This window comes from Scomber scombrus, chromosome 22, assembly GCF_963691925.1.
Source record: "Scomber scombrus chromosome 22, fScoSco1.1, whole genome shotgun sequence".
In the NCBI taxonomy this organism is placed as follows: Eukaryota; Metazoa; Chordata; class Actinopteri; order Scombriformes; family Scombridae; genus Scomber; species Scomber scombrus.
The window spans coordinates 23053099-23077199 of NC_084991.1; the positions used below are offsets into that span (position 1 = coordinate 23053099).

The window sequence follows — 24101 nt, forward strand, 5'->3', positions numbered from 1 at the left end:
TTAATACAGTTGTGATTGAGGCCTGTAAAACATGATAATGTAATAATTAAACCCTCATAACTCAATAATAAATGTTATAATATTACAATACTGGGGAATTATTACATTAGGTTCTGCAAAAATGATGTTAACCCAATAATGTAATAATTTATTATATCATTGGTACAGAGAATTTTACATTATCAGGTTCTACAAGGCTGAGCAATAAATTGATATTATATTTGTCGTTATGGTTTTTAAAAGCTGCATTACTGATCTTAACAGACTGTTCTATTATCTGCTTTTATCCACTTTAGTCATTATATTCACATTACTGCTGATTATTTATCATAAATCTCAATGTGAAAGCACCGATAGTCATCTAAATATTCTTAAAATATAGATATCAAGGTATTTGGTTAATATTTGATTCTGCCGCAGGCGGGGAGTTCTGGTCCTCTGAAATGAGTCCAACCAGGAAGTAACTTAAACTGCATTCTATCAAGAGGCCACCAGGGGGCGACCGTTTTGGTGTCAAAAGGACTTCCGTCTCTATACAAGTCAATGGAGAATTCACCAACTTCTCACTTGATTTCTAACCTCAGTAAACGTTTTCAAAATGTGTTTATGGTCTCAATCGCTAGTTTGTTTTGACTGTTCCTTCCTTCCTTCCTCCGTCCCTCCTTCTTTCCTACCTTCTTCCCTTCCTTCTTTCCTCTGTGCTCCTTTTCTTTATCCCTCCCTCCCTCCTTCCTTTTTTCCTCCGTCCTTCCTTCCTTCCTTCCGTTCCTTCCTTTTTTCCTCCGTCCTTCCTTCCTTCCGTTCCTTCCTCCTCCCTTCCATCTGTGCTTCCTTCCTCCCTCCCTCCTTCTCTCTTTCTTTCCTTCTGTCCTTCCTTCCGTTCCTTCCTTTTTTCCTTTCCTCCCTCCCTTCTATCCTCCCTCCCTTCCTTCCTTCCATCTGTCCTTCCTCCCTCCCTCCTTCTCTCTTTCTTTCCTTCCCTCCTTCCTTCCTTCCTTCCTCTCTCCCTCCTTTTCCTTCCTTCTTCCTCCCTTCCCTCCTTCCTTCCTTCCTTCCTTCCTCTCTACCTCCTTTTCCTTCCTTCTTCCTCCCTTCCTTCCTACTTTCCTTCCTTCCTCCCTTCCTTCTTTCCTTTTTTGACTCGAGGACAACAGGAGGGTTAAAGCCTTCTTCAATGCAGTATGATGTTCATTTGGGACATTTTGGCCTCCCTGATTTTATATGTGACGATAAAGCAGGGTATGCATTAGGGCGTGGCTACGTGGTGATTGACAGGTTGATTGGTTCACAGGTTCAGGAGGGCGCCTCATGCTCCTCCTGATGCCCATATGAGTAGAATCCCTGTTTTTATTTTTCCCAGCATGCACCTGAAATGTTTAAGATGGTGCTGCTCAGATCCGATACTATTAGCCTCCGAGCAGCAGTCCACAAACCAATGGGTGACGTCACGGATGTTACGTCCATTTTATATACAGTCTATGGTCTGCCGATATCTCCCTGCTCTAGTTTTCATTTAATATTATAAATTCTGTCTTTAGTGAATTTATTCAGGAACCTTCACAGAAATCAGACGAGTACTTTTTAAATATTTCTTGTGTTTAAAGTTTAAAATGTGGAAACAAGAGAACCGACAACAAGCTGCAGTATTTTCTGGTAATGTGTATTTCAATAAATAAATACAGGAAAATGTTCACGCACACAGTTTGGAAACTAAGCAACAGAAACATGGAAACTGATCAACATGCACATTAAACTCGTGTCTCGTGTACAAAAAGCAACGGTGAGAAGCGTCTGTGATGTACGAACACGTCAAAAAAAGAAACAAAACATTTTTAACAAACAGGTTTTTAAAAAGGTTCTAAAAGCGTTTTTTTACAGTGCAAACTGTCACTGCTGTAATATCAAATGTTTCTTAGTTAAAGCGGTTTCTCTGCTATCGGACAGCGTGGATACATTCAGCGGCAGGAACTAAAAACTACGTTAACACTGAGCGGCGTTCGGCTCGTCCAACTAAAAACAATAAAAAGTCCCCCGTGGGATTATTCACGATTAAAATCACAATACGGAAAAAACACTGTGGACTTTGATCGAGGATGGCTTCGTCTCTTCAGTGCAAATCAATCGCCGATACTTTCCGATCAATTACGCTGTTAACACCGATACGTTCCGATCAATAACGCCCGTTAACACTGATACGCTCCGATCAAAAACGCAGCTAACGCTGATACGTTCCGATCAAAAACGCCGTTAACACGGATATGTTCCGATCAATTACGCCGAAACGTTGCGATCAATAACGCTATTAACACGGATACTTTGCCGATCAAAAACGCTGTTAACGCTGATACGTTCCGATCAATAACGCTGATACGTTCTGATCAATAACGTCGAAACGTTCCGATCAATAACGCTGTTAACGTTGATACGTTCCGATCAATAACACAGCTGACGATTCTGTTTCTAAAAACGTCAGATCGGTTTATTTTCATCGCAGGTCAACGGATCGTTAAATTGTAAAATCATCAAAATTCTTTAATCCGATCTTTTTCTGGTTATTTGTTATTAAGGATTAATTTCACGTGAACAGAAAGTGACGTATTTTTACATTTCAACCGAGAAGAAATTTTAAGTTCCCAGAATAAAAATTATAAAACTAATTTCCTATTTACGCAATTTTAGTGTTTATCAGATTTATTAATTAAATCTTAATTAACCGTATTGAACTGAATTGAACGATGCTAATTTCTAGAATTAAAGATGAATTAATCCTTTAATTCACTGAATAAAAATACACACAGAGACGTATATACGGGGAAACTAAGCCTAAAAAATTAAATAAATAATGACGTCATAATTTTATGTGGAAATCCTGAAAATCGTAATTTAACGTGATTTTATGCTAATTTTTACCCCAAAAAAAGTAAAAATTGGGAGATTAAATTTTAATATGTGAATTATAATAAAGTTCTAAATGCATTTAATTTAAAACGTTTAATATTACAGTTTTTATACCTAAAATATCACATTGTATTAAAGCCACAGGGCAAAAAAAAACAAACGTTAATGTAAATAAATTTAATTATATAATTTTTGGTTATAATTTTGATTTTATTCACATAACTTTACAACTTTAATCTTAAATATTAGAACTTTAATCTCAATCTAAGAGTTTTTCTTCCTCTTAATTTAACCGTTATACGCAAGATGTGAATTAAAACATCTTATATTGTCTGATTAATAAATGTGATTAAATTTATAGTGAAACTAATTATTTAAAGAGCCACTGCGCAGCGTTCGGTGGCGTCTAGCAGCAACGTTGCAGAGCTGGTGTGGATCCGTATGTAAATATAAAAGGCTCATTTTCCTATTTTCAGGTGATTAAACTCTGATTTTAAGCATTATTATCATTATTATAATTAATTTCTGTTCCTCTAGATGTCACTAAATTATACACATTGGCCCTTTAATATAATTTACAGTGATATTAAATTATTTGTTGACAAAGAAAACAAAGAAATGCTGATTTACAGATTTAAAAATGTAAATTAAGTTTGTGATTTTAGAGCTCTGGGAACTTTTTAAAGATATTTTTGTTCATTAACCCTCCTGTTGTTGAGTCAAGGGAGGAAGGGAGGGAGGAAAGGAGGGAGGAAGGAAGGAAGAAGGAAGGAAGTAGGAAAGAAGGAAGGGAGGAAGGAAAGAAAGGGAGGAAGAAAGGAAGGAAAGAGGGAAGGAAAGAAGGAGGGAAGGAAAGAAGGAAGGAAGGTAGGGAGGAAAAAAGGAAAGAGGGAGGGAGAAAGAAAAAGAGGAAGGGAGGAAGGAAAGAAGGAAGGAAGGAAAGAAAGGAAGGAAGGAGGGAAGGAAAGAAGGGGGGAAAGAGAGAAGGAAGGAGGGAAGGAAAGAAGGAGGGAGGGAGAAAGGAAAAGAGGAAAGAAGGAGGGATGGAGGAAGAAAGGAAGGAAGTAGGGATGGAAAGAAGGAGGGAGAAAGGAAAGAAGAAAGAAAGGGAGGAAGGAAAAGAGGAAGGGAGGAAGAAAGGAAGGAAGTAGGTAAGGAAAGAAGGAGGGAGGAAGAAAAAGAGGAAAGAAGGAAGGAGGTAGGAGGGACAGAAGGAAGGAAGGAAGATCGATGGAGGGAAAGAAGGAAAGAGGGAGGGAGAAAGGAAAAGAGGAACAGTCAAAACAGACGGGGTCATTTTGACCCGGGAGGACGACACGAAGGTTAAAAACAGCTTCAGTAGTGTTTCTTTCGTTCTTTAGGAAGCGTTGGCTGGTTTCTGACAGTTTTTAAATGAAATGAACACGAAGAAAAAAAAAAGGTTAAAAGTCGATAAGTTCTGGTTCAGAGTCGGATTTAAGGCTTCAGGAGCACGAAGGGAAAACGATGACATCATCGGTCAAACGATGACATCATCGGTCAAACGATGACATCATCGGTCAAACGATGACATCATCGGTCAAACGATGACATCATCGGTCAAACGATTACATCATTGGTCAAAACTTTTTATCATTTCCTGTTTTCTGCAAATACAAATAAAAAGATCTGAAGCTTTTTTCTTTTCCTTTTCTTTTGTTGTTGTTTCCTCCAGTTTTCCCTTTTTTCTCGTCTCTGTCGTTTTACTTCAGGAGTTTTTCAAGTCTCTTCCAGTTTGTTAGTTGCAGTTTTTTTTTTTGTCATTTTTAAACAAAAAATCCAGAGCAGTGAAAAAAGTCCAAGTTGAGTTTAGTCGTTTCTTTTTTTTTTTGTCCTTTTTTTTTTTTTTAAATCAGTGGTTAAAAAGCCACAAAAAGAAAACAAGACTACAGCTCAGCTCATTAATCATATCATTGGATCGTATTATTTGTAGTATTTGTAGTATTTGGGGTCAAATCCATCAAGTTTTTAAGAGTAAAAAAAAAAAAAAATTCACATTTAAACATCGAGAGAAATTTCATGACAGTGTAAAGTGAATTCAGACATTTTCTTCTAAACACATTAAATAGGTCATAAATGTATTTCTAAAAAAGGTGTAAAAAGCATTTCAACCATTTAGATTTGAATTGTGGAGCTAGGCTAGCATAAACCCGCCCTGCTGCTGAAGAGGTATAAATACATTCAGCGCACACAACTACTACTACAGTCTACAGGTAGCCAGTTAGCTGAGTTAGCCACCGAGCTAGCAGCTGAGTAAGCTGCCGAGCTAGCCGCCGAGCTAGCAGCTGAGTTAGCCACCGAGCTAACCGCCGAGTTAGCCGCCGAGCTAGCAGCTGAGTTAGCCACCGAGCTAGCCGCCGAGCTAGCCGCTGAGTTAGCAGCAGAAAGCTCTCAGACCTAGCGTCCATGTTTCTGGTAGAGGTGGTGACTTTGATTGACAGGTGACACTTGGTAGGGGGCGGGGCTTCAGCGTTTGGGAGCAGAGAAATAGGCAGACTTTTACACAACTTTGAAGCCTAATTTCATATATTTGGCGATTTTTTTAATCATTCAAATTTGGCAGGGTGGTTAACAACACACTTTTCTGTGGTATGTCAAACTCAGAACACATATTTATTTTTAATTTACACGGACTTTAAAGCATCAAACTCGTAAAAAGCTGACGTTGATATTTGGCTTTAAATCAGCAAAAAAAAAGACAAAAATAATAACGAGAGAAAATGTTGAATTAGTTATTTCTCATATTTTATGTTACAGATTTCGTGAAGCTTTTTGTTTTTTTAAACCGACTTTCTGACTTTTTCTAGTAAGTTTTTTTTTAGTATCAAAAATTGTAAAACAATGAAAAACACAATCAAATTTTTTTTTTTTACTTTAAAAACGATTGTTTTGTTTTTCTTTTTGTCGAACGAGACGTCAGATAAACGTTTAATAGAAATTACAGTAAGTGCTGATATTCAACATGTCCTCAAATAATGTGAGAAAATATTAAAGATTAAAACAGTGGAAATAGTTTTAATTGTAAAGGATAAAAAGCTGTAATACAAGAGAAGAGCAAAGAAGAGTAAAGGTGATTTTATTATTATATTATGAGTTCGTTTGGCTCATTAATTCTCCTAAAAACTGCAGAAAATACTTAGTTTTATCTTCTGTAGGATAATAAATAAAAACCTTCACATGGTCTCACTAATTAATGAGCTTCTACTACAGTTCATCTGTCAATTAACCAATTAATTAATGTCTAAATCACTAATAAACACCTGTTATAATCCTCCAGAGTCAAAGGTTGTGTCTTTAAATGTCTTATTTTACCCCAAATATGAACTTTACTGTCACTTAAGACAGAAAAAAGAATTAAATCATCACATTTGAGCAGCTGAACTTGTTTTTTTTTTACTCTATTTTAATAAGAAATGTTCTTATTTCACCCTCAAAATGTCTAAAACGTTACTAAATGTGTTATAATCCTATAAAATCACCATTAGATTGTGTTATTTTCTTCATATTCTATAAAATAGTGATGCTGAAAGTCTTTTTCTCCCCATAAATAAATAGTTTACACTCTGACAGCTTCTTTAAGGGTTAATTAAACACGTATAAATGGGAGTTTATGGATGTGAATTGGTGCAGAGACTAATTATTAAACAGAATATGAACAGTATGTAAAGGGTTAAACTGTCAATTAGCTAATTAAAGCCTCCAGAGTCAAAGTTTGTGTCTTTAAATGTCAAAAAAACTCCAAATATTAACTTTTACTGTCACTTATGACTTTAAATCATCACATTTGAGCTGAACTTTCGGTTTTTTACTCTTATTTTAATAAGATTTGTTGATTCAATCAGCTGAGTGACAGAAAAATATGATTTAAATAATAAATAAATCATTTAATTGAGTAAAAATGTTAATTTGATGTTTACAGGATCTCAAATGTGTATTTTTTTAGGTGTTTTTTGACACAAAAAGCAACATTTTACCATCTGAAGCGAACCTGTTAATAAAGATTATTTATTTATGTGAATCAATGAAAACAACTTAATTGATCTCATGAATATGAATGGATGGATTTGACCCCGTCAGAATAAAAGCAGTCTAACGTTTTATTTTTCACACTTTGAAAGAAGTCGGACGCAGACTTCCTGTTCGGACGCAGACTTCCTGTTCGGACGCAGACTTCCTGTCGCCTCCCGTCGTCGTCGTCGTTTAAAAGCAGAAACTTTGTGTTTTTTTCTGAAGGCGTCTCAGTGAGTAAAGCAGCAGGATATTTACAAGTAGAAGAAGAAAAAAGACGAAACACATTCTTCACATCCTTCCTGATCAGAGTTCAGCCAACCGCCTCTCCACGCTGAGGTCATGTGACACTGAGGGGGGGGCCCGTTTCCATGGAGACGACCTCCTCCCCTCCCTCCCTCGCCCCCGGTAACGCCAGCAGGGACACTTTAAAAAGAAGAAGAAGAAGAAGAAGAAGAAGAAGAGGCACTTCTCGGATGGCTGGTTTGTGTGTCGTCCCTCCAGGTGAAGCAGATGTTTTGGTTGTTGTTGTTGTTGTTGTTGTTGTTCTCGGGCTGGACAGCAGGGGGCGCCGGCGTCTCAGTGGCCTGATGCAGGAGGCACTTGGTATCGATGAGGACAGATACGAGCTCTGCTATGTCATCAGGATGGGCTTCTGCCTCACCTCCAGGATGTCTGACACACACACACACACACACACACACACACACACACACACACACACACACACACACACACACACACACACACACACACACACACACACACACACACACACACACACAGGAAAATTTAACATCATAAAACTCTAAATGTTCAAACAGTGACATTAAACTGTCTCCTCAAAACTACTTATAAAACTATTTATAACAATCTTATTAAAACTCAATTTAACAGAAAGCTAAACATTTTTAGCACTTATACAAAAGTATAATATAATATAATGTAATATTTTCATTTTTGTGCATTTCGGACTTTAGGACACGTCGTCAAATTTCAGAAAATTTGAATTATTTTTCTGTAATTTTCATACTTTGCAAAGTTATCCAGCGGGCCACGTTCTGGTCCACAAGCCTTATGTTTGACACCCCTGATTTAAAACAGTCTTTGTTATGTTATGTGTTGTTATGTACTCCTCCTCAGTGATGTTCCTGATATCATCGGGTGTTTCGGGTCTTTATATGTTGTACAGAATAGTGATTGTTTGTTGATCAGAAGTATTTCAGACACTAGTTGCTGTGATGTTTCAGTGTTTACAGATGCAGGTGCAGTATATTTACACAGTGTTTGGGACTCAGTGAGCACACAGCTACACTCTTTATTAAATATGTAAAGTTACTGTGTTCTTTTAAAAGGTTTAATTGAAACCGGTCAGAGTTATTATATCGGTCCAGTTCAGTTAAATCATTACTGGATTATTAACCCAAAAGTAAACTTTAAAATGTTTTGGAGTATAAACATATGTGTTTATAAAAGAATAACTACTGGTGCATTCATATAAACTTCCCAGCATGACACTCCCTAAAAGAGACTTATACACCAGTGTATACGGTAAATCCAGTGTCGACTCATCTGCTGTACAACTCACTCAGAGTTGGTCTGTTCTTTACACACATTAACATCTTAATGAACGAGTTCAGATGTTTCAGAAAAGATGTTTTTAACCTAGTTTTAGTTTGAATTTATTTATCGTCCACTGTTCCACCTGTGAAATCATCTCATTTACGATTCGTCTGTTATGAGATTATTTAGACACAATAATGACGAACAAACTCATATTTATATATTTATACTCATTAACATCTTAATAAACGACGGCTTCAGGATAAAGTTTAGCAGTGATTACAGTTATTAGTGTAACTCTGAGCCCTGATACCTGCAGTGATGCGGTGCAGCGGCAGCGTGACGTAGGTCAGGTGAGAGTACAGCAGGAAGAAATCTTCGGTTCGGTTCAGTTTGAGCCACGATCCGACCAGAGAGCGACCCGTTCCCGACAGAGAGCGAGAGCGCAGGTTGGTGGCTGTGTGAAGATCTGACGCACAGAAAAACAAACATGGGGAAAATTAAAGTCATAATATTTAAAGAAAAAGTCCAAAATGTGCGAGATGAAAAATGTAAATTGGAGAATGTGTTTGAGAAAGATCAGGCAGGGAGTTCTGGTCCTCTGAAATGAGGCCAACCAGGAAGTAACTTAAAACTGCATTCTATCAAAAGGCCACCAGGGGGCGACCGTTTTGGTGTCAAAAGGACTTCCGTCTCTATACAAGTCAATGGAGAATTCACCAACTTCTCACTTGATTTCTAACCTCAGTAAACGTTTTCAAAATGTGTTTATGGTCTCAATCGCTAGTTTAAAGCCTTCTTCAATGCAGTATGATGTTCATTTGGGACATTTTGGCCTCCCTGATTTTATATGTGACGATAAAGCAGGGTATGCATTAGGGCGTGGCTACGTGGTGATTGACAGGTTGATTGGTTCACAGGTTCAGGAGGGCGCCTCATGCTCCTCCTGATGCCCATATAAGTAGAATCCATGTTTTTATTTTTCCCAGCATGCACCTGAAATTTTCAAGATGGCGCTGCTCAGATCCGATACTATTGGCCTCCGAGCAGCAGTCCACAAACCAATGGGTGACGTCACCGATGTTACGTCCATTTCTTATATACAGTCTATGAGGAAGACTAATAATGTTCATGAAGAAGAGATTTGGCAGTGATCAGATGTTATAGAGCTAAAAATAGACAAACTTGCAGCGAGACCAGTGAAACCAGTCTGACCAGTTTGAGCTTTTACCTTCGTCTTCTTCCTCCCTGAAGAATTCCTCGCTGTCGTTGGCAGAGTGAGACTTCTTCATCTCGGCGTTTCTGTTTCGGGGCATTTTACGCCTCAGCGACGGCGAGAAGAAGGACGGCCGGTTCCTCTCGGGGGTCGGCGGCGTGCTGAACGACGTCACCTGAACGCATCGTTTACATAAAATAAACAATGACTGGTCTGAGGTTTGTTGCTCTTTGTGATCATTTTTAGAGTTCATCTAAGAGGTTTTTAACTATTTTAAAAGTAAAAATTGTGTGTAAATTATTAACAGTGAGAATAAATTAACTTTATTAACTATCTGAAATCAAACATTTGTTAAAAAGTGATTCAAAATGTCCTTTAATTACGTTTCTGTCCGTTTATTTTTGCTTTAGATTCTACTTTTTAATCCTTCCTGTCTCCTCCCGGGTCAAACTGACCCCGTCTGTTTTGACTTTTCCTTCCTTCCTTCCTTCCCCTGTCCTTCTTTCCTTACTTCCTCTTTTCCATTCTCCCTCCCACCCTCCCTTCTTTCCTTTCCTCCCTCCTTTCCTTTCTTCTGCCCTCCCTTCCTTCCTCCTCCTTTCCTTCCCTCCTTCCTTCTTTCCTTCCCCTCCTTCCTTCCTCCCTTCCTTCCTCCCTCCCTCCTTTCCTTTCTTCTGCCCTCCCTTCCTTCCTCCCTCCCTCCTTCTTTCCTTCCCTCCTTCCTTCTTTCCTTCCCCTCCTTCCTTCCTCCCTTCCTTCCTTCCTCCCTCCCTCCTTTCTTTCCTTCCTCCCTTCCTTCTTTCCTCCCTCCTTCTCTTTCTTTCCTCTGTCCTTCTTTCCTTCCTTCCCCTCTTCCTCTTGTCCTTTCTCCATCCTTCATACCTTTCTTCCATCCTTCCTCCCTCCTTCCTTCTTTCCTCCCTCCCCTACCTTCCTTTCCTCCCTTCCTTCCTCCCTTCCTTCCATCTGTCCTTCCTCCTTTCTTTCCTTCTTCCTCCCTTCCATCTTCCTTCCTCCCTCCTTTCCTTCCGTCTGTCCTTCCTCCCTTCCTCCTTTCTTTCCTTCTTCCTCTCTCCCTTCCTCCTTTCCTTCCGTCTTCCTTCATCACTCCCTCCTTTCCTTCCTTCTTCCTCCTTTCTTTCCTCCATTCCTCCCAGCTTTTCTTCCCTTCCTTCCTTCTCCCTCCTTTCCTTCTGTCTTCCTTCCTCCCTCCCTCCTTTCCTTCCCCCTTCTTTCCTTCTTCCTCCCTTCCTTCTTTCCTCCCTCCTTCTCTTTCTTTCCTCTGTCCTTCTTTCCTTCCTTCCCCTCTTCCTCTTGTCCTTTCTCCATCCTTCATACCTTTCTTCCATCCTTCCTCCCTCCTTCCTTCTTTCCTCCCTCCCCTACCTTCCTTTCCTCCCTTCCTTCCTCCCTTCCTTCCATCTGTCCTTCCTCCTTTCTTTCCTTCTTCCTCCCTTCCATCTTCCTTCCTCCCTCCTTTCCTTCCGTCTGTCCTTCCTCCCTTCCTCCTTTCTTTCCTTCTTCCTCTCTCCCTTCCTCCTTTCCTTCCGTCTTCCTTCATCACTCCCTCCTTTCCTTCCTTCTTCCTCCTTTCTTTCCTCCATTCCTCCCAGCTTTTCTTCCCTTCCTTCCTTCTCCCTCCTTTCCTTCTGTCTTCCTTCCTCCCTCCCTCCTTTCCTTCCCCCTTCTTTCCTTCTTCCTCCCTTCCTTCCACCCTTCCTTCCTCCCTCCCTTCCTTCCTTCTTCCTCCCTTCCATCATTCCTTCCTCCTTCCTTTCCTCCCTTCCTCCCTTAACTCGAGGACAACAGGAGGGTTAAAATAATGAAACATGTACACAAAGTTTAAACTAGAAGAGATTTAGTGAAACTGTAACATCGTGTTTATATTTTCAGTCTTTGAGTTTTTCCCCAAAATGTTTAAATAAAAACAGACTCCGGTTTGTTTTGGAGCTTTTAGCTTCAGACTTCCTCCTGAGCTCAGAGAGTCAGTCACACATCTGGAGACACATGTGGACGACAGACTATTAAATAAAACATGATTCACGTCCAGTCGCATGTATTATTGATGCTGACCTGGTTTCATGCAGCAGGAAGTGAAACTAAACTCCTACACATCTTCACTTCCTGCTTTAAAAAAACACTAATGGAAAAATAAAAGAAGAATGAGGAAGTGAGGACTTCCTGTTGGGTGAGTTCAGGAGAAGTGAAGACTAAAGAATAACAGACGAGGTTTGATTTAAAACTAACGATGAATAAGAAAAGAACAATCAGGTTTTCGTCAAACTGACCCCCGACTGTTCCTTCTTTCCTCTTTCTTTCCTTCCCTCCACCCTCCCCCCTTCCTTCTTTCCTCTGTCTTTCCCTTTCTTCCTTCCTTCCCTCCCTTCTTTCCTCCCCCCTACCTTCCTCCCTTCCTGTCTTTCTTTCCCTCCTTCCCTCCTTCCTTTCCTTCCTCCCTCCTTCTTTCCTTCCCTCCTTCCTTCCTTCTCTCTTTCTTTCCTCCCCCCTACCTTCCTCCCTTCCTCTGTCCTCCCTTCCTTCTTTCCTTCCCTCCTTCCTTCTCTCTTTCTTTCCTCCCCCCTACCTTCCTCTCTTCCTTCTTTCCTCTGTCCTTCTTTCCTTCCCTCCTTCCTTCCTTGCTTCCTTCCCTCCCTCCCTTCCTTCTTTCCTCTGTCCTTCTTTCCTTCCTTCCCTCCTTCCTTCCCTTTCCTTCCTTTCCTTCCTGTGTGTCTGTCTGTGTGTGTGTGTGTCTCTGTGTGTATGTGTCTGTGTGTGTGTGCTGTCCTCACCCTCTCGTGCATGGGTGACACCTCCTCCTCGGTGCCGCAGGGCGACGTGTCTCCCGTTGGCACCCTGCTGACGGCCATCTCAGCGTGACCTTTGCCCTGCGGACCTTTCATCCTCACGAACTCCATGTTGTTGTATTTATAGAAGCCGAACGACATCCGCTGAGCCATTTTAGCAGCGACGCTCACCTGGAGGCAGCAAGAGGGTCAGCTGATACTTCCTTCATCCTCCCTCCTTCATCCTTCCTCCCATCCTCCCTCCCTCCTTTATCCTTCCTCCCATCCTCCCTCCCTCCTTTATCCCTCGAGTCTCCTCCCTCCCTCCTTTATCCTTCCTGTCTCCTCCCGGGTCAAATTAACCCCGTCTGTTTTGACTGTTCCTTCTTTCCTCACTTCCTTCCTTCCGTCTGTCCTTCCTCCCTCCTTCCTTCCTTCTCTCTTTCCTTCCTTCCTTCCTCCCTCCTTCCTTCCTTCTCTCTTTCCTTCCTTCCTTCCTTCCTCCCTTCTTTCCCTCTATCCCCCTTCCTTCCTTCCGTCTGTCCTTCCTTCCTTCTGTCCTTCCTTCCTCCCTCCTTCTCTCTTTCCTCCCTTCCTTCTTTCCCTCCATCCCCCTTTCTTCCTTGCTTCTGTCCTTCCTCCCTCCCTCCTTCTTTCCTTCCCTCCTTCCTTCCTTCCTTCTTTCCTCTGTCCTTCTTTCCTTCCTTCCTCTCTTCCTTTCTCCCTCCCTCTTTCCTTTTTTCCTACCTTCCTTCCTTCCTTCCTCTCTCCCTTCCTCCCTTCTTTTCTCTGTATTTCTTTCCTTCCTACCTCTTTACCTTTCTCCATCCCTCCCTCCTTCCCTCCTTCCTTCTTTCCTTCCTTCCCTCCTTTCTCCTACCTTCCTTCTTTCCTCCCTCCTTTCCTTCCTTCCTTCCTCCCCCCCCCTCCTTCCTTCTTTCCTTCCTTGCCTCCTTTTTTCCTCCCTCCCTCCGTCCTACCTTCGTTCTTTCCCTCCTTTTCTTCCATCCTCCCTTCATCCCTCCCTCCTTCTTCCTCCCCCTCCTTTCCTTCCTTTTAGACATTTTTAATTTCTCACCCGGTTGTCGTAGACTTTCTTCAGCGCCTCGTAGCGGATCGAGCCCTGGAAGATAACGCCCTGGAACGTGTTGCTCTTATCGCTCGCTACCAGCTCCACACAAACCATCTCGCCCTCGCCAACCGTCATATCGCTGAACACCTGCAGACATGCAACGGTCCATGAGGTTTAGTTTAAATATAAAGGGTTAACATGTGAAAATAAACGTCTCCTCTCTTTCTTTCTCCTCTTCCTCCTTTCTTTCTCCTCTTCCTCCTTTCTTTCTTTCTCCTCTTCCTCCTCTCTTTCTTTCTCCTCTTCCTCCTTTCTTTCTCCTCTTCCTCCTTTCTTTCTTTCTCCTCTTCCTCCTCTCTTTCTTTCTCCTCTTCCCCCTTTCTTTCTCCTCTTCCTCCTTTCTTTCTTTCTCCTCTTTCTTTTTTCTCTTCCTCCTCTCTTTCTTTCTCCTCTTCCTCCTTTCTTTCTCCTCTTCCTCCTTTCTTTCTTTCTCCTCTTCCTCCTCTCTTTCTTTCTCCTCTTCCGCCTCTCTTTCTCCTCTTCCTCCTCTCTTTCTTTCTCCTCTTCCTCCTCTTTCTTTATCCTCTTCCTCCTCTCTCTTTCTCCTCTTCATCCTCTTTCTTTCTCCTCTCCTCTTCCTCCTTTCTTTCTTTCTTTCTTTATCCTCCTACTTCTTGTTCTTTCTCTTCTTCCTCCCTTTATCTTTCTATCTTCCTTCCTTCCTTCTAGGAGGATAAAATATGTAATATTTATCATTCTTTTGTGGTTACACCATTTGACATTTTCAGGAGCATTCAGTCTTACTTTTGGTAAAAAATGGTGCAAATATCATTTCAAATGATATAAAACCAACAAAAATACTAAATGTACATTTTAACAAACCTGATGTTGCTTTTAAATCTAGTTTAACTGATTTATTAATTCATCATCTTACCAACACTTATTAATCTCTGACCCATAAACACAACTTTACCCTGACATTAAATCCCCATGTTGCTATAACAACACAGAGCTGTTGTAACTGAGCTCACAGTCAGACGGGTTTTTTTTTGCCTCTTTTCACCAAAAACAACAAACAAACAAACATTGATTTGCTCCACATGAGTTAAATCTGTGACCGGCTGTTTCTCCCTGCAGCTAGAAAACGAGGAGTTTGTGTTTAAATGGAGTGAAAAAGCATCGAGTCACGCTTCATTAAACCAGCAGCATCAACTCCATCGCCACGGCGACCCGAAGGCCGAGCTTCTGCACAGAGAGACACTTAAACATTTTACCTCAGGTTTATCTCATATCTATCACCTGCTGTCTGCCGTTTATTTAAAGGCATTTAACAACATACATTATTATTACTTATTAGAATAATCATTAACGCTGTGAGTGAATCATATATGATCCATGATGAGTTTTAGAGAGCTCGACATCATCCGTATAAAAACCTGGTTTACACCAACAGATACATGTAGTACACAGATAAACCACCAGGGGGCTTTTCATTTCAACGAGTATTTAGGTCTTTCTTTGCATTATTTTTTAATCTTTCTTTGCATTTTTTGTCCTTTTTGAGGTATTTTTGTCTTTCTTTGCAGTATTTTTGTCTTTCTTTGCAGTATTTTTGTTTCTTTGCAGTATTTTTGTCTTTCTTTGCAGTATTTTTGTTTCTTTGCATTATTTTTTAATCTTTCTTTGCAGTATTTTTGTGTTTCTTTGCAGTATTTTTGTGTTTCTTTGCAGTATTTTTATCTTTCTTTGCAGTATTTTTGTCTTTCCTTGCAGTATTTTTGTGTTTCTTTGCAGTATTTTTGTCTTTCCTTGCAGTATTTTTGTGTTTCTTTGCAGTATTTTTGTCTTTCTTTGCAGTATTTTTATCTTTCCTTGCAGTATTTTTATCTTTCCTTGCAGTATTTTTGTCTTTCTTTGCAGTATTTTTGTTTTCTTTGCAGTATTTTTATTCTTTCCTTGCAGTATTTTTATCTTTCCTTGCAGTATTTTTGTCTTTCTTTGCAGTATTTTTGTCTTTCTTTGCAGTATTTTTGTTTCTTTGCAGTATTTTTGTTTCTTTGCAGTATTTTTATCTTTCCTTGCAGTATTTTTGTCTTTCTTTGCAGTATTTTTGTCTTCATATCGTCCAACAGTAGTTCTCATGACAGGTCTACGTCTGCATTATAACTTTTGTCACTACATTTCCCATCATGCTTTGCAGGATTAATACAGAGCTGTAATATCACCATAGAGTCAGTGAGTCAGCTGTGGGGGGAACACCTGAATTTAAGCTAAAAATATTCATCTTCATTTTAACGTCCTTTACCTCTTCGAAGTTGTCGATCATGAAGAAGATGTTCGGGTAGCTCATCTTGGACTCTTCTCCTTTACTGTCCATGGCGTGTTTGCTGGGAGACGCAAACACTTCCTGAGAGAGAAGAAGAGAGACGTCTTCGTTAACCGCCGCTGTGACACCAGCTGATTGCAGAGCTGCTGCTGCTGCTTCCTACCTGACACTTCTTCTTGTGGATGTGGATGTCTCCTGCGTCTGAGCGCGTGCAGACGGCACACGTCACCACATAGTCCAACTGAAGGAAGACCAGAGGTTTCAGGTTATTTTAGACGTTAGAGCCAAAAATAACAGATTATTTTCATTATCGATTAATGTGTCGAATACGGTCAAAAGTCAAATATCACCATATTTGTCACCAAATACCTCGATATTTTGACAATATTGCACAATGAGATTCATGATCAATAATCATCAGTAATCAGGATATAATGACTAAAGCGGATAAATGCAGATAATATATAACAGTCTGTTAAACTCATTTTTACTGTAATAGATAGATAGAATACAATAAAGGATCTATCTATTCCTTTTTTCCTCCTCCGTCCTACCTTCCTTCCTCCCTTCCTCTGTCCTTCTTTCCTTCCTTCCCTCCTTTTCTTCCTTCCTCCTCCCTTCCTTCTTACCTCCCTTCTTTCCTCCTTCCTTCCTCCCTCCCTTCTTTCCTCCCTACCTCTTTTTCTTTCTCCCTCCCTCCTTCCTTCTTTCCTCCTTCCTCCTCCCTTCCTTCTTTCCTTCTTTCCTCCTTCCTTCCTTCCTTCCTCCCTCCCCTTCTTTCCTCCGTCCTTCTTTCCTTCCTCCCTACCTCTTTTCCTTCCCCCTCCCTCCCTCCTTCCTTCTTTCCTTCCTTCCTCCTCCCTTCCTTCTTTCCTAAAGGATCTATCTATCTAATGCAGCTTTAAAAGCAGGAAAAGACACTTCTCTCATATCACAATATTAAACATCTGAGATGAAACCTATTACAGATGCTTCATTATGAACACAGTGTGGATCAATCTGCTCAAAAACTGAAAGAAAACACGCTTAAAAAATTCACCAATGTAAAGGAAGAGTTTTCAGTCTTCTTTCTTTCTTTCCTTCCTTCCTTCTTTCCTTCCTTCTTTCCTTCCTTCCTTCCTTCCTCCTTTTACTTGTCTTTCTTTCCTTCCTTCTTTCCTTCCTTCTTTCGTTCCTTCCTTCCTTCTTTCCTTCCTTTTTTTACTTGTCTTTCTTTCCTTCCTTCCTTCTTTTCTTTCTTTCTTTCCTTCCTTCCTTCCTTCTTTCCTTCCTTCCTTCCTCCTTTTACTTGTCTTTCTTTCCTTCCTTCCTTCCTTCCTTCCTTCCTTCTTTCTTTCCTTCCTCCTTTTACTTGTCTTTCTTTCCTTCCTTTCTTTTTTCTTCTTTCAATGTTTTCCCTTCGTTTACTCTTCCCCCCTCGGTTATTGTTTCCTTCTTTCCATCCATCTTCCTTTCCTTATTTCTTTTCTTTCTCCTTCCTTCTCTTTTTTAATGATTTATTTATTTCTTGTCCTCCTTCATTTGTCTTTCTTTCCTTCCTTTCTTGTTTCCTTGTTGTTGTTGTTTCTTTACTTCCATCTCTCCTTCACTTTGATTTAATTTTAAATGGATTTAATTATACATACATACACTCAGTGGCCTGTTTATTATGTTCAGCTGGATAATAAATTAAATGAAGTATTTCAGTATGAAGTGACATCACTGTAATAACTCAGCTGATCAGCTGATCACCTTCTGCAGGATCAGGTTCAGGTAAACACTCTCCTCCCAGTCGATGTCGGGGTCACCGAGGCCCGGAAGCTTCTTAGAGTCCTTCCTGTACACCTCCACCTCCACCTGCAACACACACACACATACACACACACACACAGAGACACACACACACACACACACACACAGAGACACACACACAGAGACACACACAGAGAGACACACACACACAGAGACACAGAGACACACACACAGAGACACACACACAGACAGAGAGACACACACACACACACACAGACACACACACAGACAGAGAGACACACACACAGAGACACACACACAGACAGAGAGACACACACACACACACACACACACACACACACACACACACACACACACACACACACACACACACACACACACACACACACACAGGTGAGTTCAGGTGTTTTTTTAAGTGTTGGTAAGATTATGAATTCATAAATCAGTTAAACTAGATTTAAAAGCAGCATCAGGTTTGTTAAAATGTACATTTAGTATTTTTGTTGGTTTTATATCATTTGAAATGACATTGCACCATTTTTTACCAAAAGTAAGACTGAATGCTCCTGAAAATGTCAAACGGTGTAACCACAATAAAAATCCAGGAGAGACAAATCCTTTTATTCTCCTTAAAGCTTCATGATCCCTTCAGTCAGTGTTCGTCTTTATTTCTGCTCGTAAGAAACAATCAGCTGTTCTTCCTCTTCGTGTTCGTGTCAGTCGGTGTAACAGGGAGGAACGAGGTCTCCACATGCCTGCCTTCATATCACTCACAGCACATTTAAGAGCACAGGGAACGGTTGCCGTGGTTACTGATTTCATGATCTCGTATATTTGGCGTGTTTTTTGGGGTTTTTGGGTTTTTTTTACGTGTGTTTCTGCAGCTGTGGAGAGAAAAAGCTGCTGACTCTGCAGAAAGTGACGCGTACGTAATAACAGCAGCAACACAGAGAAGAGGAAGTGAAGAGAAAGAAGAGACATCGTTCTCTATTTTTTTTTTTTTTACCTGCAAACACTTCAACAAAAAACATGAAAACTGAATAAAACAAGAAGTCACTCTAATTAAACTCACTTTTCAGTCAGTCAGAAACTTTACGGTAAAAGCTGCACACGAGAGAGAGAGACAGAGAGAGAGAGAGAGAGAGAGAGAGACGGAGAGAGAGAGGGAGAGAGAGAGAGACAGAGAGAGAGAGCGAGGGAGACAGAGAGAGAGAGAGAGGGAGAGAGAGATAGACAGAGAGAGAGAGAGATAGACAGAGAGAGAGGGAGAGGGAGAGAGGGAGAAGGAGAGCGAAGGAGGCAGAGAGAGAGAGGGAGAAGGAGAGCGAAGGAGGCAGAGAGAAAGAGAGAGAGAGAGAGATAGATAGAGAGAGAGAGAGAGAGAGCGAGGGAGAGAGAGAGAGATAGAGGGAGAAGGAGAGCGAGGGAGACAGAGAGGGAGAAGAGAGAGAGAGAGAGAGAGAGAGGGAGAGAGAGGGAGAGAGAGAGAGACAGAGAGAGAGAGAGAGAGATAGACAGAGAGAGAGAGAGAGAGAGATAGACAGAGAGAGGGAGAGAGAGGGAGAGAGAGAGAGACAGAGAGAGAGAGAGAGAGATAGACAGAGAGAGAGAGAGAGAGAGATAGACAGAGAGAGGGAGAGAGAGAGAGAGATAGAGGGAGAAGGAGAGCGAGGGAGACAGAGAGAGAGGGAGAGAGAGACAGAGAGAGAGAGGGAGAGATAGACAGAGAGAGAGAGGGAGAGATAGACAGAGAGAGAGAGGGAGAGAGAGACAGAGAGAGAGAGGGAGAGATAGACAGAGAGAGAGAGGGAGAGATAGACAGAGAGAGAGAGGGAGAGATAGACAGAGAGACAGAGAGATAGAGGGAGAGAGAAGGATAGCGAGGGAGAGATAGTTTGAGTTTTAAGTTTGAACTAAATCTCATCAGAGTTACTGTTTGACTTCTGAAACTAAATCGTTTCTGCTGCTTCGGACATTTAACCAAAAAAAAAAAAAGGGATGTGAACCCAGGAAGTGACCGAAGCCTTTTAGGATCAATAAAGTCTCAGATTAAAGTCTCAGATTAAAGTCTCAGATTAAAGTCTCAGATTAAAGTCTCGCTGCTGCTCATGAAGATGCATATTACACCGGCGCTGTTTGGCTCGGGGGTCGAACTGTCCGTCTGAATGTTCCTCACGTCCGTCGACATCACGCTTACACAACCCAACGCTCCCTCCCTGAGTCTCATGTTTTATTTACTCTCTTTCTTTCCCTCCATCCCCCTTTCTTCCTTGCTTCTGTCCTTCTTTCCTTCCTTCCTCCCTTCCTCTTTCCTTTCCCTCTCCCTCCCTCCTTCCTCCCTCCTTCCTTACCCTCCCTTCCTTCTTTCCTTCCTTCCTTCCTCCCTTCCTTCTTTCCTTCCTTCCTCCCTCCCTCTTTCCTTTTTTCCTTCCTTCCTTGCTCCCTCCCTTCCTCCCATTCTCCCTCCCTCCTTCCTTCTTTCCTTCCCTCCACGTCCGTCGACATCACGCTTACACAACCCAACGCTCCTCCCAGAGTCTCATGTTTTATTTACTCTCTTTCTTTCCTTCCTCTCTCTTTCCTCCCTTCCTTCTTTCCCTCCATCCCCCTTTCTTCCTTGCTTCTGTCCTTCCTCCCTCCCTCCTTCTTTCCTTCCTTCCTCCCTCCCTTCCTTTCCTCTGTCCTTCTTTCCTTCCTTCCTCTTTTCCTTTCTCCCCTCCTTCTTTCCTTCTTTCCTTCCTCCCTCCCTTCTTTCCTCTGTCCTTCTTTCCTTCCTTCCTCCCTACCTCTTTTCCTTTCCCTCTCCCTCCCTCCTTCCTTCCTCCTCCCTTCCTTCTTTCCTTCCTTCCTTCCTCCCTTCCTTCTTTCCTCTTTTCCTTTCTCCCTCCCTCTTTTCCTTTTTTCCTTCTTCGTTGCTCCCTCCCTTCCTCCCATTCTCCCTCCCTCCTTCCTTCTTTCTTCCCTCCACGTCCGTCGACATCACACTTACACAACCCAACGCTCCCTCCCTGAGTCTGATCATGTTTTATTTACTCTCTTTCTTTCCTTCCTCTCTCTTTCCTCCCTTCCTTCTTTCCCTCCATCCCCCTTTCTTCCTTGCTTGTCCTTCCTCCCTCCCTCCTTCTTTCCTTCCTTCCTCCCTCCCTTCCTTTCCTCTGTCCTTCCTTCCTCTTTTCCTTTCTCCCTCCCTCTTTCCTTTTTTCCTCCCTACGTCCTACCTTCCTTCCTTCCTTCTTTCCTTCCTCCCTCCCTTCTTTCCTCTGTCCATCTTTCCTTCCTTCCTCCCTCCCTTCCTTTCCTCTGTCCTTCCTTCCTCTTTTCCTTTCTCCCTCCCTCTTTCCTTTTTTCCTCCCTACGTCCTACCTTCCTTCCTTCCTTCTTTCCTTCCTCCCTCCCTTCTTTCCTCTGTCCATCTTTCCTTCCTTCCTCCCTACCTCTTTTCCTTTCCCTCTCCCTCCCTCCTTCCTTCCTCCTCCCTTCCTTATTTCCTTCCTTCCTTCCTCCCTCCCTCTTTCCTTTTTTCCTCCCTACATCCTACCTTCCTTCCTTCCTTCTTTCCTTCCTCCCTCCCTTCTTTCCTCTGTCCTTCTTTCCTTCCTTCCTCCCTACCTCTTTTCCTTTCCCTCTCCCTCCCTCCTTCCTTCCTCCTCCCTTCCTTCCTCCCTTTTTCCCTTTTTCCTTCCTTCCTTGCTCCCTCCCTTCCTCCCATTCTCCCTCCCTCCTTCCTTCTTTCCTTCCCTCCACGTCCGTCGACATCACGCTTACACAACCCAGCGACCCAACGCTCCCAGAGTCTGATCATGTTTTATTTAGATGCTGTTGTGGAGATTCAGGATGTATTATTATGTATTATTATGTATTATTATTTATTATTATGTATTATTATGTATTATTATGTATTATTATGTATTATTCACTGACAGCTTCTTTAACTGTATGATGGCGGCGGGAAATGTTTTATGTTAAAGGCTCAGTGAGGTTTTTATATGTCCATGAGGTTTAGTTTAAATTTAAAGTGTTAAAATGTGAAAATAAACGTATGAATAACTTCACACATTCTTTTTTTGTGGACCCAGCATCAAATTTCTGCTTTTAATCCATTTAGAGAGAATATATTAGAGGATTATGGCAGAAATGTCTAAGTGGTGTAACCATAAAAACTTTGTACCAAATAATTCAACTTGCTTAAAAACAGTAAATTCCAATTCCTTCCTTCTTTCTTTCCTTCCTTCCTTCTTTCCTTCCTTCGTTCCTTCCTTCCTTCCTTCCTTCCTCCTTTTACTTGTCTTTCTTTCCTTCCTTCCTTCTTTCCTTCCTCTTTTCCTTCCTTCTTTTCTTATTTCTTTCCTTCTTTCTTTCCTTCCTTCCTTCTTTCCTTCCTTCCTTCTTTCTTTCCTTCCTTCCCTTTTTCTTCTTTCAATGTTTTCCCTTCGTTTACTCTTTCCCCCCTCGTTTATTGTTTCCTTCTTTCCATCCATCCTCCTTTCCTTATTTCTTTTCTTTCTCCTTCCTTCCCTTTTTTATTGATTTATTTATTTCTTGCCCTCCTTCATTTGTCTTTACTTCCTTCCTTCCTTCCAACTTGCTTAAAAACAGTAAATAGTCAATAAAACACCATATCAACTAGTTTGGCATGAACTTACATTATAACTTTATATTAAATAAAGGTAATGGAATACAATTGTTCTAAATATTACATTTACTCTGGTAACCATGGAGACCAGGAACCTGACTGCTTTACTGCTTTCTCCTCTTCCTTCTCTCTTTCTTTCTCTCTCTCTAGGAGGATAAAATATGTAATATTTATCATTCTCTTGTGGCTTTTTATATTAAATAAAGGTAATGGAATACAATTGTTCTAAATATTACATTATTTAATATGTATCATTCTTTTGTGGTTACACCATTTGACATTTTCAGGAGCATTCAGTCTTACTTTTGGTAAAAAATGATGGTTAATTATCTGTTAATCAAATCATCATTACTGACAATTTCACTGATCCAGAGGAAACCTGAAGCTTCCTGGTGCACACGAATGACCATAAACAGGTGTGTGTGTGTGTGTGTGTGTGTGTGTGTGTGTGTGTGTGTGTGTGTGTGTGTGTGTGTGTGTGTGTGTGTGTGTGTGTGTGTGTGTGTGTGTGCGTGCGTGTGCGTGTGTGTGTGTTATTCCCGCTCACCTTTTTGCCCTCAGTGTTTTCGGCGCTGACGTAGGCGAGCTTCCTGCGGACGTAGAACAGCATGTCGTCCTGCCGAGGTCCCGCCTTCTCCATGAAGTATGTGGAGAACATCCAGGTCCAGAACACGATGCGGTCATCCTTAAAACAACCTGCAGGCGACAGCGGAGAGAAGTTAACAACACTGCAGCAGCTGAATGATTCCTCCTGTTCATACTGAGCATCAGAAGATCCTTCATCATGTTTACAATGGAAGTGATGGAGGACTAAACCCACAGTCATGGATTTAAAAGTTGATCTGAAGCTAATATGAAGCTTCAGTCGTCTGAATGAGTCAAATCTTCATCTTCTATGTTTCAACGTTACAGTGTTTTTAGTAGCAAAGTCTTTGTGTTACTATGGTTACACCACAGCTCAACAGGAAACACTAAGAGGGAATCTGATGCTAAAAAGACTGTAAATGCTAAATACTACTAAAACTACTACTACTAGAGACTTTAATGATGCAGCTCATAGATCAGTGGAGAGAGTAGACAGGAGTCCAGGATGTCTTGTATTGAAAAGGCTTATTTACTTGGTGAATGAATGATTAGTACACGTTATGTTCTGATGCTCCTTCAGTTCTGTAGTTTCTGTCCTCCAGGACTTTAAACCACACAGATAAAGCCACAGGTTGAGCCATGCCCAAATATGGTCATATCCAACACATCTACAATATACAGAATTTAGTCTCCTGGTCTAAAGACAAAACATCGCTTAGACGACACTCAGGACCTTTGTCCTCCATCCAACACTTTATCAAACCTCTGACTCCAGTTACCTTTACACCATTCCCTCCCTTCCTCCCTTCCTTCTTTCCTTTCCTCCCTTCCTTCCTTCCTTCCTTGACTCGAGGACAACAGGAGGGTTAAATCTCCACATGTTTAATGTCTGAGGACACGATGCGGTTCGGTGTACTAATTTATTATTCCATTATCCTCTTCTGTTGTTTATTCCTCTTTACGGGCAATAAAACAGCTGATCAATTATTCACAACCCTGCTATTTATTATTAAACTCTTTTTTATTTAGCTTTGAAAAAAATAAAAAGATTAAAAAGTTTCAGGATATGAGGAGCTTCAACCGATCAATACGATCAGGCCCTCTCTTATCTCGACCACCCGTACCTTCCATCACCTCGGGGTTGCACCTGCCGGCCGGCCGACCCCCGGCAACTGTTGCCAGGCAACCAGGCAGAAAGGATGACATGGCGTTAAGTTAAACTTCCTGTCAGAGCGGCTGCAGAGAGA

The 24101-nt window shown here is 41.3% G+C and overlaps 1 protein-coding gene across 1 annotated transcript in view; it reads right to left on the reverse strand.

Moving 5' to 3' along the window:
• Positions 1 to 5032: 5032 nt before the first annotated feature.
• kiaa0930 overlaps positions 5033 to 24101 on the reverse strand; it is a 31858-nt gene continuing 12789 nt past the window's right edge. The window contains exons 2-10 of the mRNA XM_062443490.1: positions 22817 to 22965; positions 17616 to 17720; positions 16048 to 16125; positions 15864 to 15965; positions 13565 to 13705; positions 12493 to 12678; positions 9719 to 9878; positions 8801 to 8956; positions 5033 to 7599 (exon numbers count right to left, since the gene is read on the reverse strand). Coding sequence (XP_062299474.1) covers positions 7559 to 7599; positions 8801 to 8956; positions 9719 to 9878; positions 12493 to 12678; positions 13565 to 13705; positions 15864 to 15965; positions 16048 to 16125; positions 17616 to 17720; positions 22817 to 22965 — 1118 coding nt within the window. The 3' untranslated portion in view covers positions 5033 to 7558. The remainder of the gene's footprint in view (positions 7600 to 8800; positions 8957 to 9718; positions 9879 to 12492; positions 12679 to 13564; positions 13706 to 15863; positions 15966 to 16047; positions 16126 to 17615; positions 17721 to 22816; positions 22966 to 24101) is intronic.